Source organism: Polypterus senegalus, chromosome 13, assembly GCF_016835505.1.
Source record: "Polypterus senegalus isolate Bchr_013 chromosome 13, ASM1683550v1, whole genome shotgun sequence".
Taxonomy (NCBI): domain Eukaryota; kingdom Metazoa; phylum Chordata; class Cladistia; order Polypteriformes; family Polypteridae; genus Polypterus; species Polypterus senegalus.
Window position 1 is genome coordinate 136495746 of NC_053166.1, and position 19808 is coordinate 136515553.

The 19808-nt window shown below is 37.1% G+C and overlaps 1 protein-coding gene and 1 long non-coding RNA gene across 2 annotated transcripts in view; one reads left to right on the forward strand and one right to left on the reverse strand.

Annotated features, from left to right (window-relative positions):
• LOC120542912 (3-phosphoinositide-dependent protein kinase 1-like) overlaps nt 1–17172 on the reverse strand; it is a 96919-nt gene extending 79747 nt beyond the window's left edge. The window contains exon 1 of the mRNA XM_039775640.1: nt 17044–17172. Within this exon, the coding sequence (XP_039631574.1) occupies nt 17044–17067 (24 nt within the window). The 5' untranslated portion in view covers nt 17068–17172. The remainder of the gene's footprint in view (nt 1–17043) is intronic.
• A 111-nt stretch (nt 17173–17283) lies between these two features.
• LOC120542913 lies at nt 17284–19573 on the forward strand. The gene is made up of 2 exons (XR_005636257.1): nt 17284–17511; nt 18652–19573. It is a non-coding gene; the product is annotated as an uncharacterized LOC120542913 (long non-coding RNA).
• Nucleotides 19574–19808: the final 235 nt, after the last annotated feature.

Below are 19808 nucleotides of genomic sequence, written 5' to 3' on the forward strand. Positions count from 1 at the left end.
TCTTTGTACTGTATTTCTGCATATTAAGATGGTTTTTATAACAATAAAATTTTTTTTGAGGGGTGGGTTGATTCAGACGGAGCACTACTGAAAGCCTAGGTGTGAAATGCACGGTCCACCACTGGACCAGATGATACGTAAATTTGATGAACATTACAATCCGAAAATAAACAAAACTGTAGAGAGGTTCAGATTATACTTCTCCCAGTCTATCTCTCTAACTCCTCCGTGCGGGAACATTATCATAAGGCTTAACAATATTATTGTTATACCTTCTACGTGTACCCAACCGTCCTTATTACAAAGTCGTCCTTGCTTTACCGCTGGCTGCTTCTTTCCATTCACCTTCCTAGCTCTTTATTTAAACAATTTTCCTTCTCACTTTTCCGCTCCTTCGCCGTCTTCTCCCTTTTCATTCAAAATACATGCCTACGTTTAGCACAAGTTAATACCGGGAATGCCTGTTAAACATCTTACATTCAACAAGTAGCGATATGCGTAGTGAACACTTCGATGAATGAAACCTGTTATCTTTACAACGGTTGACAAACACGGAATGTAACTTCAAAACAACACGTCCTCCAAATACGAACCTGATTGAAAGAAATAATGATAATCAAATCCTTGATGACAGCAACACTCATAACAGTGACAAAACAATTACACCGACAATCAGGTTATGTTATTTTTAAAATGTTTCCTTTTCTTTTCCATAACTTCTTTAACACACTACTTCTCCGCTGCGAAGTGCAGGTATTTTGCTAGTACAATATAAAATATAAAAACATTGTATCCATGGGAGTCAGGTACCAAGACCTCACACTGACACCAAAATCACGGATGCTCAAGTTACTCCTATAAACTAAAATACCTTAGTATTTGCATATTACCTACCCATATCCTCCTGTATACTTTAAATCGCCTCTGTATTAAGTATTATAAATCTAATGTAAATGCTATGTGAATAATTGTTATACTTTATTGTTTAGGGAAAAAGTGACAAGAAAAAAAAGTCTGTCCATGTTCAATATAGACGCAACCATTGTATGCCTAATTACAAGGGCTTAATGGTATGTGTATTCATACAAACCATCACTGTATGGGCGTTATGGTTTGGCACATGCAGTCGTGCAGTGAATATGCGAAGATTGGTTAATGCAATGCAGAACCAAATTTACAAGCATGAGTTCCATCACAGAAACCTTAAATTGTAATCCTCTATATCAAGTTTAGCCACAAGCTCATTGGTGTCTCACGAAATCAGTCACCCTATGGTGAGTGTAAATTCCACTGATGAGTTGAAATACCTGCCCGCTTCTTTTAAATCAGCTGTGTGGGAACATGTTGGGATCCCAGTGAATTATGATAGCAATGGAGAATGAGAAGTAGATTGAATAAGGACGGTGTGTCGATGTTATTCTTCAGCTGTAGGGCATGTACAGTATGTAGAAACAAATCAAACATGCTAATGCATATTCTGCAGCAAAACCCAGATGTTCCAATTACCAGAGCTGGGGTGACCTCAGGTTTTTAAGCAGCTTCTATATGCAACTGCAGACAGAGCCAAAAAAAAAAAAAATTACAGAAGCAATTGGTAATTACATTTCAGAAGCTATGCAGCCATATGCATGGTAGAAGACCCCAGCTTCAGGTATTTAGTAAAACTGCTCGAACCTCGCTACAATATTCCATCCCGTGTGCAGTTTTCTGTATATGTTGAATCTGTTTGCCATTTACACTGCGTAATACACGAAAATGTGTTACTTCCTTATTTTTATAAATAATTAACCAAAGTTGTAAGTTGGCAAAATGATGTTTGACTGTAACCTGCTATGTCTATCACTCTTTACTAGTGAAGGATATTTTATTTTATTAACACAAGATGTTACTGTTTTTTACAAGCCATACATAAAAATGTACGCAAGAGTGTGTGTTATGCGTTTACAGCTTAATACACTACAGGCTGATAGCTATCAACTAATCAACTTCAGGGGTTAGCAGATGGTAACTTTTACTTCCATTTATGCAAAATAAATTAAGAAACCTAGCCCATGCATTTACATTTTTTGTTGCTTAAATCTCATTGTACCGAAAACGTACTGAACTGTGATGGTCAAACCATAGTGTGAACCAAACCGTTACCTTTTTGAACAGTTACATGCCTACTAACTACATATTACACGTCAGCCTTCTTAACATCTTCTGCATCATTATCATCTTCTGTAGAGGACTTCGGCAGATCTTCAAGTTCCTCATTGGGAAGGATTTCACTATTCTCTAGGTGTCCCTTGACATTGACCTTTGAAACTAGAAAGTTCAAGTATAGAAAGTCGCATAGGGCCTGAAATAAATAAGAAGTACTCAGATATCTAAGTCGTCGTGAAAAGTCGAGTCACAGCCCACCGTCTGAGAGTCATATGGAAGCGTATCAGGGTACAGAGAAAAGAAAGAAAAAAAAAAAAACAGGGACACGGGGATAAAGGTTGAAATGTCAACTCAATCTTCAATCATGTAGTTTATTTTGTCATTAAAGTAGAATGTCAAACTTCATCTTAAAATCGTTTAATTTACTAGTTTCTCAAATCCCAACGTAACTAATGTAGCATGTTACATGCTTTGCTTTCTGTGTGTTTTTATATGTACTCTGTGTGTGTGAATCACTACATGCTTTTTTTATTTTATTTTTTTGGATTTTATTAAAATCAAATAACATTCCATACAAATAAGTCAATTTTTACAAAGCTAGGTTCAAAACAAATCAACCCCCACCCATGAGAAAGAGAGCTAGGCCAACAGAGTAAAACTTTAAACTGGTAAAAATAAGTAAATAGATAAATTAATAAAGGAATAAAAATAAACAGAGTAAAACAGGGAAGAGAATCTGCTTCCTCAATTAAAATTTTTGTTCTAAAATGTTATTGATTAGATCCTGCCATGTTCTGAAAAAGTTTTGTACAGATCCTCTAAGTAAGAATTAGATTTTTTTCCAATTTCAGATAATACATAACATCAGTTAATCACTGACTTAAAACAGGAGAGTTATGATTCTTCCAGTTGAACAAGATAAGTCTACATGCCAATAGTGTAGTACAGGGGTCTCCAACACATCGCTTGCAACCCCTTTCCAAGTAGCTTGCCAAAGGGTTAATGAATCCTACATAAATTTGAAAACTTGATTAGTCAAATTAGGGGTGGGCGATCTTTCTAAAACATCATATATATTTCTCCATCTGTTAGGCAGCTTATTAGATGAAGGTTCATGATGGTGGTAGTATAAAGTCAAAGCAGACTATAAGGGACAATTCTGCAACAGGTGTGGTGTATAGAAATAAAAAAGGTCAAATCAGGATTTAAAGTGGACAAAGTATTTGTACTGGTTCACATTCACCTACATCTTAATTACATTCATCCATAGACTGGTACAATAGTTAAATAGTACTCAGGACCATCTAGTGGCTTTTATGCAAACGTATCTGGTTATTGCTGGAAAATACATGCTCAATCTAATGTAACAAGCCATGTTAAAGAATCAATTTGTGTTACAAAAATGACAGCAAAGGTTATCCTTCCAATTAGCTTTCTCATGGGTTATGAACTCATACACTAATGGCATTTATAACGTTCATGGAAAATGGAACCTAACAACTTTAAAAAGTGATATCATGATAAAGCAGGTGCTTTGAAAAATGTGGCAATTAACAAACTAATGTCAGAGCACCGACATCACTGAAACCTGCAATTGTATAACATTGTGAAATGAAAAATGTGGTACTATAAATACAGTCATGGCCAAAATTATCGGCACCCTTGGAATTTTCCCAGAAAATTGTTGCAAATGTTTTAGTCTACATGTTTATTTCCTTTATGTACATTGGAACAACACAAAAAAAAGAGAGAAAAAAAGCCAAATCTGACATCATGTCACACAGAAATGGGCCGGACAAAATTATTGGCACCTTTTCAAAATTGTGGGTAAATAGTTTTATTTCAAGCATATGATGCTCGTTTGAACTCACCTTTGGCAATAAACAGGTGCTGGCAAAATAGCAATCACACCTGAAGCCAGTTAAAATGGAGAAAAGTTGACTCCACCTTTCTGTTATGTGTCTGAGTGTACCACATTAAGCATGGAGAGCAGAAAGAAGAGCAGAGAATTGTCTGAGGACTTGAGAACAAAAATTGTGGAAAAATATCAACAATCTCAAGGCTACAAGTACATCTCCAGAGATCGTCCTGTTCCTTTGTCCACTGTGCGTAACATAATCAAGAAGTTCACAACACATGGCACTGCAGCTAATCTCTCTGGACGTGGACGGAAGAGAAACATTGGTAAAAGACTGCAACGAAGGATAGTCTGAATGGTGGATAAACTGCCCTAATCAACTTCAAAACATATTCAAGCTGTTCTGCAGACTCAAGGTGCAACAGTGTCAGCTCGAACTATTTGTCGACATCTGAATGAAATGAAACGCTATGGCAGGAGAGGCAGGAGGACACCACTGCTGACACAGAAACATAAAGCCAGACTGGAGTTTGCCAAAATGTACTTGAGGAAGCCAAAATCCTTCTGGGTGAACGTCTTGTGGACAGATGAGACCAAGGTACAGCTTTTTAGTAAAGCTCATCATTCTACTGTTTACAGAAAATGGAATGAGGCCTACACAGTACCTACAGTCAAACACGGTGGAGGTTCTAAGATGTTTTGGGGATGTTTTACTGCCTCTGGCACTGGATGCCTTGACTGTGTGAAAGGCATCATGAAATCTGAAGACTACCAAAACATATGGGGTGCAATGTAGGGCCCAGTGTCAGAAAGCGGAGGTCTGTGTCAGAGGTCATGGGTGTTCCAGCAGGACAATGACCCCAAACATACCTCTAAAAGCACCCAGAAATGGTTGAAGACAAAGCGCTGGATAGTTCTGAAGTGGCCAGCAATGAGTCCGGATTTAAATCCGATTGAACACTTATGGGGAGATCTCAAAATTGCTGTTGGGTGAAGGCGCCCTTCAAATCTGAGAGACCTTGAGCAGTTTGCAAAAGAAGAGTGGTCGGAAATTCCAGTTGAGAGGTGTAACAAGCTTGTTGATGTTTAGGAAGTGCTTGACTTCAGTTATTTTTACAAAGGTCATGCATCCAAATATTAGGTTGAGGATGCCAATAATTTTGTCCAGCCCGGTTTTTGAGCTTTGTGTGAAATTATGTCAGATTTGGCTTTTTTTTCTCTGTATTTTTGTGTTGTTCCATTACACATAAAAGGAAATAAACATGTGTATACCAAACATTTGTAATTGCAACAATTTTCTGGGAAAATTCCAGGGGTGCCGATAATTTTGTCCACGACTGTATATGCAGTGCCAAAACATGCATAGAATAAGTTAGTTAATATCTTGTAAAATTCTTTACGTTTTGCATTGCTAAATGAACATTAGTGCCTGCATTTACAGTGCATCCGGAAAGTATTTACAGTGCATCACTTTTTCCACATTTTGTCATGCAACAGCCTTATTCCAAAATGGATTTAATTCATTTTTTTCCTCCGAATTCTACACACAACACCCCATAATGACAATGTGAAAAAAGTTTACTTGAGGTTTTTGCAAAATCATTAAAAATAAAAAAACTGAGAAAGCACATGTACATAAGTATTCACAGCCTTTGCCATGAAGCTCCAAATTGAGCTCAGGTGCATCCTGTTTCCCCTGATCATCCTTGAGATGCAGCTTAATTGGAGTCCACCTGTGGTAAATTCAGTTGATTGGACATGATTTAGAAAGGCATACACCTGTCTATATAAGGCCACACAGTTGACAGTTCATGTCAGAGCACATATCAAGCATGAAGTCAAAGGATTGGTCTGCAGACCTCCGAGACAGGATTGTCTCGAGGCACAAATCTGGGGAAGGTTACAGAAAAATGTATGCTGCTTTGAAGGTCCCAATGAGCACAGTGGCCTCCATCATCCGTAAGTGGAAGAATTTCGAAACCACCAAGACTCTTCCTACAGCTGGCCGGCCATCTAAACTGAGCGATCGGGGGAGAAGGGCCTTAGTCAGGGAAGTGACCATGAACCCGATGGTCACTCTGTCAGAGCTCCAGAGGTCCTCTGTGGAGAAAGGAGAACCTTCCAGAAGGATAACCATCTCTGCAGCAATCCACCAATCAGGCCTGTATGGTAGAGTGGCCAGACGGAAGCCACTCCTTAGTAAAAGGCACATGGCAGCCCGCCTGGAGTTTGCCAAAAGGCACCTGAAGGACTCTCAGACCATGAGAAACAAAATTCTCTGGTCTGATGAGACAAAGATTGAACTCTTTGGTGTGAATGCCAGGCATCACATTTGGAGGAAACCAGGCACCACTCATCACCAGGCCAATACCATCCCTACAGTGAAGCATGGTGGTGGCAGCATCATGCTGTGGGGATGTTTTTCAGCAACAGGAACTGGGAGACTAGTCAGGGTAAAGGGAAAGATGACTGCAGCAATGTACAGGGACATCCTGGATTAAAGCCTGCCCCAGAGCGCTCTTGACCTCAGACTGGGGTGACGGTTCATCTTTCAGCAGGACAATGACCCTAAGCACACAGCCAAGATATCAAAGGAGTGGCTTCAGGACAATTCTGTGAATGTCCTTGAGTGGCCCAGCCAGAGATCTCTGGAGAGATCTTAAAATGGCTGTGCACCGACACTTCCCATCCAACCTGATGGAGCTTGAGAGGTGCTGCAAAGAGGAATGGGCGAAACTGGCCAAGGATAGGTGTGCCAAGCTTGTGGCATGATATTCAAAAAGACTTGAGGCTGTAATTGCTGCCAAAGGTGCATCGACAAAGTATTGAGCAAAGGCTGTGAATACTTATGTACATGTGATTTCTCAGTTGTTTTATTTTTAATAAATTTACAAAAACCTCAAGTAAACTTTTTTCATGTTGTCATTATGGGGTGTTGTGTATAGAATTCTGAGATAAAAATGAAATTAATCCATTTTGGAATAAGGCTGTAACATAACAAAAATGTGGAAAAAGTGATGCGCTGTGAATACTTTCTGGATGCACTGTATAATAATAATGGAAAAATATATTTCAAACATTTAGCATCCTTCCCTCATGTCGTGTTGATTAGCTTTTGGCTACATTTATGAAATACTGTAACATTATTAAGAAGGAGAGATAGTTTTCCAAACTTGTATTTTGTAGTTGTTCCAAATGGTTCAAATTAAACAAACACAAAATCAATGTCCATCTGTTACTCATATATACACATTTCGAGAAGAAAAAAAAATGATCATCATCACTTTTATAGTGTAATTTTTAAAAAGGTTTTGATGAACAAGATTGTAAGCTGTTTAGTAAGTGAGGTTTCCAGGCTAAGGATATTAGTTAGACTCGTTTAACAGAAATTTGGAATCTGTAGCCACAATGCAGTTATAGTGTCCTAAATTTTCTAACAGGACATATAAAATTATGTTTTCACTCCATAAACAGTGCAGCTGCTAATTATAAGAGCAGATCAGCAGGCAATAAAAGAAAGCACAGGCCTAAAACATCATGGCACATTACAGTGTTGATGTAAAGCATATTCATAGTGCAATCATTCTCATCCTTCAAAAACATCTGGCGCTTCGGTATTCTAATATTGTGAGTGTATATTTATTAGGGCTGTCACAAACGATTGTAGGTCAGCTCTTGTGATTTTGCAGGTGTAAAATTTGCGGATTATCTTTTTGTGGGTTCATCAATAATTGAAAAGAAGCTTTGCAATCTATTGCTGAAAACTGCCGAGTACGCTGTAGCAGTGTTAATTAAATGGACTGCATATCCCTGTATCCCCGGAAGTACTGCGTTTTTGGACAGCTTCGTTGGTTGTCAGGAGGGCTCAAGGGTGAAACACGAAGGTACTAGTTTTAAAAGTGAAACACCAGAAGCTGAAAGGACCATAATCAGTGGTGTCTTTTTGTTCCAACACTTCTCTGCACAATTGAATTACAATTACACCTGTCTGTTTACAGTTTTCCTTGAATTTTTGTTCTTGTACTGTGCCACTTGTCCATATGATTTTGTCTGGGAATGATCCCATTGTATTCAGATCGATTTCCATTTTTAGCTTGTTTCCTCAACACCTGCAATATAAAATCTGAATTAAACCTTAAAAAATAATGTTTAAAAAAGTTTTTTTTAGTGACTGACAGTTTACATTTTCGAAACAAAGGGGAGTAGAGAAGGCAACTTGAGCTGACTGTACAAAATGTAAACATTTACATATAATACTTGGTATAAGGAGCCCTTTATTTTCCTTTTCTTTTATTCAAAGAGCAATTTAAAATTAATCTGTCATCATCATCAGCAGATCATGTTGGGGCTTATTAGTGTCAGGTAATACTCTGGATTAGAAACAGCAATTTGCCTAATCAGTGCTCTGAACAGCTAAAGAGCAAAATACTGCAGCAAACTTTCTACAGCACTAGGACAACTCAGGAGGGACAAAAATAACTTTTATAGCAAAAATTAAGCTTTTTTGATTTGCTACCAAAACTTGTAGCAATTTACAGTGATCTATGATTATACATACCTAGTATCCTTTTTTGAAAATAAATGTGATAGTATGGGTGACTTTCACTAGTGTCCGTATCCACTCATTATGTATAGTATATCTAGTGTTTTTTCTCCCTCACTTTCAATACAGGTCATGACAGTTTTAAAACATCAATTAGCAATGTTCATGAACAATGTAAGAACCAATGAGAAGTAAATTATATGGGAGTGTGTACACATACCAGATTACATAATTAGATAAAGCAGACAAATAACTTTCTTAAACACATATGTAAACTGTGTTTGAAAATACATTAATGGAATACCTCGAATTGTAAGCCAACTACCAAAAAAAAAACCCAAACAAATCAAAATTAATATTTTACAAGCATAGTATTTGATTACAATGCCATCCCAAATAAAACTGAAATTAAATGTAAAGCAAGCAGATCTGAAATGTATGTTTAAGAATTGTTAAATATCAGTATTACTGGTAGTATATATGAGGAAGCAATTTAGTGCTGCTGCCACCTCAGAGTCAGTATCCTGGGTTTGAATACTGCTCCCAGCTGTTGTCTGTGTGGAGTCTGTATTTATACACAATCAATCTTTGAGAAAGAGACCGTTCTCTTTGTCAATTCAAATACAGTTTCAGTTTGTCATGTCACATGTCAGAGTTAAAAATAGGGAGCAATGGGAGGCAAAAATAAAGACAGCAGAAAAAAAATCAAACTAAATGAGTTACTGTTTTTTTACACAAGGATATACCTGCTATTATTAAATAATAATAACAATAATAACAACACCATCATTTATATATCTTTTCTCACTGCTCAAAGTGCCTTCACACAGGGAGGACCTGCGACACAAACCCATAAACTTTTTACTGCAAGGCAGTAGCATTACCACTGCTCCACCATAAATGTTTTTATATATATATATATATATATATATATATATATATATATATATATATATATATATATATATATATATATACACAGTTAAAGCTATTTTCTGGGCTTGACAAACTATTGTTTATTTCAAAATAATGATTCTAAATGATAAACTATAAAATTTCATAAAATTCTAAATGATAAACTATAAAAGATTTTCCTAAAACATCTAAAATAAAAACATTATTTAAGCAAAATATTTTAATCAACTGAAAATTTTCATAGTTACAAACTCAATATTACAGTATGCAATTTTGTTTCTCAAAGTGAAAAGTTTATTTTGTACTACACACACATACAGTATGGAGTGACTAGTGTACTCAATGACACCTACCATGCTGTCAGAGTAGTGTTTTAGCTTGCATTCACTGCCTTCTCTTGACCCAAATTTAGCCTCAGTAAGAACACTGTAACTTGAGCTGAAACGGAAATAAAAATTATTTGGTTCTCTGCCAGTGACACCTTGCACTACTGTTAAAACTGCTAAAAGAATAAACCAAAATAATTTTGCTGTGCAACTCAAACCACCATTCACTTCACTCTCATCATTTAACATTGAGTTCCCTTCTTCTGCTCTGAAATAGTGTTGTAAACCTCTCTCACAACACAGTAAAAACATAGACATTTGGCATTATCCTTCAGTGAATAAATTTAGGCAAAGTAGCTGAGCTTCTTTGAAGAGTTAGAAGTGACAATAACTCAAAACGGACAGCAATGTGAAGCACTCTCTACTACTCTTTATAAAAATTCAAAATTAGCTTATCCAATTGTGTGTCTGGCTGCATATGAAGAACACTTTTTCATTCTCAAGAATTAAAACACAAAACAAGTACAAGTAAAAAAAAAAGAGACTTAAAAATGTTATATTCAGTAATTACTTTAGTTAATTCCAGGATGGCACACTGGAAAAGTGAATAGCTTGCACTACTACTAACTGCTGAAAATAAAACAAAGTCCAAATTCCAGCCACTATCTACATTCAGTCGGAAAGTTTTTCTCCAGATCACATGCGGTTTTTTTTTGGGGACCAGCAAAATCCCCCCAATTCTCCCCCCACCCTTCTCCAAAACCCTTAACACATGCATGTCAAGTTAACTGCTAACTGAAAACTGACAAGTGATGATTCAGTGTAGATGTGTACTTAAGGGTGTGATGCAAGGGACCATCTTACAGTTGTTTTTTGCCTTACTCACTTTTCTTCCTGTAACTCTAAACTACATCTACAAGTCTTATATAGAAATACATAGTATTTTGTTTGTCCCAAGGGGGAAATGTAACCTCTTACAGAGTCATGATAGGTGTTTATTACAATAACGCTAATACAATTAACTAGTCACCAATTTTTCGATTGATAGCATTCAGAAGACAAAGATGTATTTGTAGTTGATGGTCATCCAAGTTCAATCAGATTCTAGATATATAACAATATATATTGTTTATAAAAGATAACTGTATTTTTTAAGGAATTAATTAGGTTCTCCATTGTAAGCTTTTGTCATTTATAAACTAAAATCTTGTGTGCCCTTGTTATTTGCAAACTAAATATTGTATATGCTTTTGGTAGTCTACCCAACACTCTGATACAATCCAGAGTTTTTCAAAATACCTAATTTCTTTAAAATATTGGAACTTTTTCGCAATTGTATAAAATTATATTTATATTAAAATAAATAAAACAGATGACATGTTTTAGATTTGGATTTTCGTGTAATAAAACATAAGATATTGTTTTTGGTGTTCTATTCTGCGTGGTCAACCTAATTTGAACGGTAAAAGCTTGATTCACTGAGCTTCTAAGGTTGATTTTGAAAGAAACTGATGTATGATTTTACACTGTCCTTTTTTTAAAATTTTGACTAGAATAAAATTGTGCAATGTTAAAATAAAGGGATTCTATCTACCCATTCTCTGAAACTCAGGGTCAAAGACGACTGAAGCTGTGGGAAACACAAATAGGCCAAATTATTATTTACTTAAACAAATACAACATCGTTCGCTTCCTGAGTCCTCTCAGCGTGGAGTTTGCATGTTCTCCCTGTGTCTGCGTGGGTTTCCTCCCACAGTCCAAAGACATGCAGGTTAGGTGGATTGGTGATTCTCGATTGGCCCTAGTGTGTGCGTGGTGTGTGGGTGTGTTTGTGTGTGTCCTGCGGTGGGTTGGCACCCTGCCCAGGATTGGTTCCTGCCTTGTGCCCTGTGTTGGCTGGGATTGGCTCCAGCAGACCCCCGTGACCCGGTGTTCAGATTCAGCGAGTTAGAAAATGGATGGATGGATGAAATACATCATCTGGTTTTGAAAATATATTGCGATACTCAAACAAAACACACTTAAAAACAGAGGAGGAGCAAAATGGGATTTAAATCTATATTTGTGAAACAGAAAGGTAGTGGTGCTAACCACTATGCATAGAACAACTGCCATACTAAAGATGTTTTTAGGATCTAATGGTATGATGAGTTGGGCTGTTAGCTAAAGGATTGGACTTTAAAAACAAATAAGATGCTTCAATTCTCACATTTACCTTGCAATACAGCATCAAGATAGTCAATGTTCTTCCCCATTGCTTTAATTGTTAAACAAAAAATATAAATACAAGTAGTCTGAAAACCGTATTTGTTTACTGAAATGTTCACTTGCCTTCAACTTGTATAATGGTCATTCAATTATATGTTACAGTTAGGCAAATAATACTGTTTAGCTTTACTCACTATAAAAATACTTCTATTTCTATTATTTATTGTTGTCAGTTACCATTTCTCACAAAGACTAACTTCATTCCAAATTAAATGAGTTACTCTTCCATTATTACATTAAGTCAATAAACTGAAAATACACCATTCTCAAACAGTTAATCCAATTCAGGGCAACAGAGAGATGAACCCTACCAGAGGAGCAATGGGTGCAAAGCAGCCCTAGGTGAAACAACAATCTAGCACGAGACGCCCCAGACATAAGACAAAATGTTATTGTATCAAATTTCGTGACAGAAAATACTGCCAGTAACAAAAGTGGCCTTGTAATGTATATTGTTATGACATTACCACATGACTGAAATAAAACACAATGGCAAACAAAAAACATTTCAAAAGAAGGGAATTTAAAAATATGACTGAGAACTAGAACTAAGATATAACATGACAAACTGACTGCACTTTGCCAGAACTCTTATTCATTGGTCATATAATGATGTGACGGGTGAAGGTTGTCAGAGCACTACATGGATGCTAAGGTGGCCTGGGACTACAACTTAAGCTTTCATGCACATACAGTACCTGAATGAGTACAGCAAGTCACTGCATTGTTTCATAAATGCACCTCGGAGTCCATAGGCTTGTTTACAAATCTAAATCTTTTGGGAGTGGTAAAGAACAAACTTATACTACACGCTTCTCAGGATATTCTCAAATAGACCCTTGGAGAAGGAAGCTGTAGTTATTGTCATTCTTTATGAGCTGTGGACATGAGAATGAGTGCTTGAGACATCGATACACCTATCACGGATACTGAATCAGAAATTATACCCCAGTGTATCTAGCATTGCTCTCAGCAGCAATCCTCATCTAGCATGGTGGAGAGAGAAAGCAACCCAATCCCCAGTGATTTCTTTCTGGTGAAGCCATACGTCTGCACCCAAATATTGAGCGTTTTCAAATGCAGGGGATATATTCACTGTGGAAAGGTCACAGATTCATGCAGAGTGATGACATCCTCGTTTTTATTTAAAGGAAAGATAACATTATAAGTTCTCTGTATATCGAGTTAGGACACAGAGCTAATGGGTCAGTAAGGCGGAGCAGGTAGCTCTGAGGCTAAGGATTTGCAGTAGTATTCGAAAGGCTGCCGGTTCAAATCCCTGTTACTGCCAAAGGAGATCCTACTCTGCTGGGCCTTTGAGCAAAGCCCTTAACCTGCAAATGCTCCAAGGACACTGTAAAAAATGAACAAATTCCTAATACAAGAAATTGAATACACTGAGAAAAAAAAAACAAAAAAGAAAGCATTCAAACAGGAAATGAAAGAACAGCCACTGTTGAAGTAATGTGCAATATTACCTCAGAAAACAAGATAAGTTTACTTTCGGATGGTTTTGCACCACTTTATCTTTGTAAGTTTATAGGATCATTATTGTCATGTGTACAGAGTACAGTGAAATTCTTACTTCCATGTTCTAATCAACATGGAACACATATCTTACTGCAGGGCAAATATATTATGCTAATATTGTACCAGTCAGCAGATTACCATGAAAATGGGCAGGGCTAGCAGCACGTCTGACACTGACCTCTCACACATGTACGCCAAGCTCTGCATTCCATAAACCACAGGATTACTCATGATACAATTTACAAGCCAGGAAAGGTTCACGAATGCAGGCGGAGACTTTCAGAGTACAGTATAGTAAGAATAAAGGCTTCTGCAGAAGGTAGCAGTCAACAGTGGATTGTGCAGAAAGACAGCATGAAACAGTGGCAAAAAAACTGTGGTGCTGATGAGTAAAGTGATATAAGGAACCGCTCAATAACATCCATGGCTAGTTTTCACTTGGTGTTTGCTATTTTATGAAATGTTTCCCATAGTCAGAACAGTAGAAAAAAATGTTACTTCTCAGAGTATGATCTTTCAGTGTTAAAAAAAATATTCTGGTATATATTATATAATACATAAAGATTATTTTATTTGAATAAAAAAAGAAATCACTTACAAAAAATATGCTAAAATGTGTGTTTGCACACTTATTTAAATGTATTTTACAATGCTTTGATTAATAACATGTCTAACAATAATTAACTCTAAATAGTACATTTTCTTTGTCAAGATTTCATATTGTGGGAATACTGAACTGTGAAACCTGAATCGCAAATGAATTGTATCATGATGGAAAACCTTCAAAGATCAGAAGAGTTTGGGTAGTTGAAAGTTACTGTATACCTGAAGTGCACCACTTATAAATGGAACACTGAGGAACACAATGGAACTTTGGATGGTTCTACACACAACATTGCAATTTTGACCAGCAGTTTCTTTTACATACTTGTGCAAGTGCCAATACAACTTCTGCTTTTGCAAACCTGTTGCCCCCTCCCCTTCCAGTTGCTCATTTAGTGTTGTCAACTACTCAACAGACCAAACATGTCTGCCCAATGCTGTAAATTAAAATACCTACAGCGTGACATGACATATGAACTTCATCAAGACTTGTGATGAACTAGGCAGACTCATGTTGCAGATCATGCATTTGGTCTATGTAAATGTGTTGTCACTATTTGGTCAACACCAAGCCTGGTTTCATCACTTTTCTTTTCCACTAATGTGAGCACTATGAATTCAAAGATAATAATTGCTATTAGGAACACCAGCAAAATGACACCTGTAATTCTTAAGATACTTTAATCCTTCAATTAAAACAGCACTACAACTAAATTAAAATATGGCTTAGAAAAACGGATTCTGAAAATGGCTAATTTACTGATTAGCAGTAAAGTCATTTGAGGTGAAAAACTGGCCAGTCCTAATCGTCAGCAAATCAATTGGAGCATCACTAATGTAAATATACTAATACAATTACTTCTTCTATTACTTCAATAAGCCACTTTATAAATGAAAGTTAACATGCATATTTTCTTCACAGACTCTACATCTGGGCTTCAATTCTATGGACAATCATAGTCCAGGTAAAGTATGCATGTCCTCTGCATATCATGACCTTCTATATACTTTAGGATGAAATAAGAATGGGGCAAATGACAGAGAGATAATTTAGCATCAACATGAAACACTGTAAGGAGAAATAAAAAAAAAATCATGTTTCAACATACATTTAATACCACTCAGTTTGTAGGTATGTGTGTGCGTGTATAGAGATAGATAAACAGCATGGTCAGTTTAAATACTTGCCCAGCTCATTAAAAGGGTCTCCCATGGCCAGAAAATACAGAAAGTTGACACTGTACATAGTTTATAATATTATCTTTTCACCATTTCTTTTCTGTACAATGTATAAAATTAATTTCATGGATCATGCAAAAAGTGCAGATTGTAAACATCCATGATATATGTAAGAACTTAAAATAAACCATGGTTCAAAGTATACTGCTTTTGATCTAAACCCTCCAAAACTTTGCAACGGTACAAGAATATAGGTCAAAGCATTAATTCAAATCTGATTGCAACTAGTTGAAATTACATTTATATTCAAAACTCCCATTATTCCTACTAATTAACTATTTTAATTCTAAATAATAGCTCCCTGTAAAATTGCATTTCGCAATGACCATCAAGAAAAGCCAAGGTCAATCACTAAGAAAATAAAGAATTGATATCCGGCGAGACTATTTTACTGATATGCAAATGTAAGTAACATACTGAAGAGTAAGCAGCACCAGTGAACTAATATTTAACACCAAAAAAAAATAAATATCGTATGCAAAAAAATGACTAATTTACATAGTACTTCTGATACGTCCGATTAACAGCATAGCCCATTGTTTTAAGAAATATCTCATGTGAAGCCGAGTAACACAGCTAGTTTGAACATAGGAAAACAGCTGACTTGGACAGGACAGGTGATTACAGCATAGTTCCCACCCTTTCGGGCAACTGGCAACGCAGGCCAATAAGCACCTCTTGACAAGTGTCTTGTCTTTAAGCATTTCCGGTAATAAATGTCCTGGCCTTCCTTCTTAAACTTAACCGAAACTCTGCAACAGAAAACTACATCTTTCTTGATTTTAACAATGTCAACAAATGCAATCAAATATCCTCTCATCTGCTATTACAGAAACGGACCTAGGGGTCTACGCGGCACAAAGAGTTTTATTTTATTCATATTTGACATTCAGTACGTTAATAATTATAAGGCGCCCACATGAAAAAAACCTTCGAGGATCGAAAGGGTTCAGACGACAGAAAGTCACACCTGAAGCGCACCACTTATGAATGGGACATCGAGGAACACGACGGAACTTTGGATAGCTTGGTTATTTTTCAGGGTCTCCTCATAACATTTGCCCTTCTAGGCCAACAATTTCTTTTCTAGACCTTTTCAAGTGCCAACACAACTTCTGCTTTCGCCGATCCGTTGCCCCCATCCCCCTCCAATTGCTCATTTAGTGTTGTCCACTTCTCAGCAGACCAACCATGTACTCCCAATGCCGTTAAATAAGCTATCTGCGGCGGTGACATGATATATGAACTTCAACAAGACTTGCGATGAACTAGGCGGACTCCTGTTACAGCCTGTGTCCTAGGTGTGCGTAAATACGTGAGGCACTAACAGGTAAACACCAAGCCCGTTTCCTTCACTTTTCGCCTCCGCTATTCCTAGCTTTATGTATCCAACACCAATATTTGTTCTGGACAAAGCCAGCTCATCTTTAAGCAAAGTTAAAAACAATTTGCCGGTATTACATAAGTTGAGCCAATTCAGCTGAGCCGTGAAGCCCTTCTGAGAGGGCACAGTAAACGCTAAGGGCCTACACCGCACCTCTTCTGCACGGCGCCACCTCCCGCACTGCATAACACTTGGCACTAACAGGTAGCTTAATGAAAACCCTTGTACTCACAATATGACTAGTGGTTCTTGCCATGGAACTTATTCGCCAATATTTATTCGGTGGTAATAATCACAGAACCTCGAGTAATGGCTGCCTCTGCGCCTTCATCTTCTGGCGGTGACGTCACTTCACAACAATGTTCACGCAGGCGAGCCGCGGGTCCCGCCTCTTTCCCGGCCCGCCGCAACGCTGTTTGGACTCGCCCTCTGTCAATCTGGACTTGCTACGGGAGATGGGAGGTAAGTAGAAATGCTGCACAGTCACTCTTGCCTGATCTCTGTGGGTTGCAGGGAGCTGCTGTCGCCTTAAAAAAGAAGATAGTGCTTGCTGTGTCATATCTTTCCCTTGAAAGTGGCTCGACTGCATTGGAAAGCTTCGCAAAGATATTACTGTATGTGAAAATATTCCCAGAAGGCAACACCAGGTGGAGAAAAGTTGCATGAAATGATGGGGAAGGTCTCTTGAAGGAAACACCTGGTAACGAAATACCTTTCTAACGTCAGTGGATATTTGTAAGAACGTTGGTGTGCTCAAAACTGCATGAATTATTTCAGTTGCAATACTTGCTAAAGGCAAATATAAGTGTTTCAGAACTCGGTGTGAAACTGTCTTTGAATTAGATCATCTCATATACCGGTTATGAAAACGTTTTCGCGAGGCGCGTAGAAAGGCGGACTAGATCTTGAAAAGCACCGTAATTGTAAATGAAAAGTTCCAAAGAGTACTTTAATATAAGCACTGGTGTACAGAAGATACCACACCAGATTACTAAGTGCACTATTGGCGGTACCGGATATGTAAGATACTCCGCATCACTTGTAATCAATCATGGAAGCTTCTTGACACACCTTATTAGTGTAATTGCAATGGTAAGAAAGTGTCTTAACCTTTTGGAATTACCCGTAACTGGCTTACAATTTTCAGAGTGACGTAAATTTTCTGAAAAAGCATTTTATCTATTTTTGTATTCATAAGTATTACTTAATGAATGTTTTGAAATCACTTCAGTTCTTTTGTTTTATCCAGCGCCTCTTGACTGAGCGAAACCAGTCGTCAAGATTTTTGAAGTTCTCATTTTTTTGCCTTCTATAGCCGAAAAACCCTCATATTTAGGCCTTTTTTGGATCATATTTTATGCAGAAAATTACACTGTTATGGTAAAGTGTTTAGCATTAATGATCGGAAAGACTTTTAAGTTGTGCTTGCCACATCAACGACCCCAGGGCTTCACCCCTGAAGAGATACAAGGGGTAAAATGTGTTCATTTTCATAAAAAAACTTTATTCTATTTCAAGTTTGCTGATCACAACAATGCAAATATTTTTGATATGTGATTGTTTTCTGGTGGTCCAAGTGCCACTCCTAGATGGTTTAAAAAAAAAAAAAGTAACACATTTCACATAAGCATGTAGGGTGTCATTTTAGACCAATTTAAGGTTGTTGATTATGAATATAATGTTATTTTTTCTGATACATTGAAGAATATTTAGGTTTTAAACACTAAAATTAAAACACACTTTAATATTTCAAATATTTGATGCAACTGTTGTTTTTTATTATGTACTACTACCTCATGAAGTAAATCATTACATTTCAGGCTTTTTTCCCCCAACTTAGGACACTACTACTAACTTCACCAGGATTTAGGAGAGCTTGTGATCTGTCCTGATTTGCTAGGAGCTTCAAGAAGATGATGTTCAAGTAAAGATTGGCACACACATCCTGGGAAATGCTGATATATTTTTTTTTTTTAAATACTGAACAACAATAAACTTGTAAAATGATACTGTTTTGACAGAGATGGAAAAATATTCATAACAAATCTTGCATGTTATGTGATTGTTCCATGTATGTGGAGGAGCCATGCACTGTCAGCCGACATGAAAGTGTTGGTAACAATATGTGTAAAATGCAGATCTACAATAGCAATACTTTGGGTATGTGACAGCCAACCATTTCTTGAAACCTTGAAAGCCCTTACAATGCTTGAGGTAATATGCAGATTTATACACTTCCTCCCCTGAGGTAATGTTAAAACAGGGTGCATTCATTCAAATTGCTGTGTACATAAAGATCATTGCCCTAAGTGCAGATGAGCATGCACATGTTAATTACAAGTGATATCACAGTATCAACACACAGGTCCTCGCAGATACAAACTGTACTGCAGTAGCCAGCATATTACCCTGAAAATAAGCAGAGCTGGATGGGTGAATGACAGCAAAATGTCACATATGTATGCTGAGCCTTGGCATTCCACAATTCCCCGGAACATTCCCATTACATTTTAGAAGCCTAGCAAGGTTCAAGAAGGCAGACAGAGGCTCTCTGGGCATTGGGTAAGTAGAGCCTTGCAGAAGATAAGGAAAATCATGGAGAGAGGCAGGGCACAGTGGAGGATTATCAGGAACATTAGAAGAATGAATGAGACTTCAGAATTAGAATTAACTGTTATTTTATACAGTGTTTTCCTTCTGGAGATACAGCTGTGTATCATTCATTGTTAAATAAACATGCCCAATATTGTTCTTTACTCACATTCGGTGTGTGCCTTGGACTTTTCCTCTTGGTGCTGATTTTGGGATTTTGTTGTGAAGTGTCAACAGTTACAAGCAACTTGGCACACTATACTACCTTATTATGTTTTCATTACTCTTTGTTCTTCCTCTCCTACTGCATTAAAAAATTATTATTGTTTTTGCAGTGAAGCTGTAGCATTAGTATCAGAAGGCTGAAACATCATCTTGATTTCCAAGGAAACTACTAAATGTCTT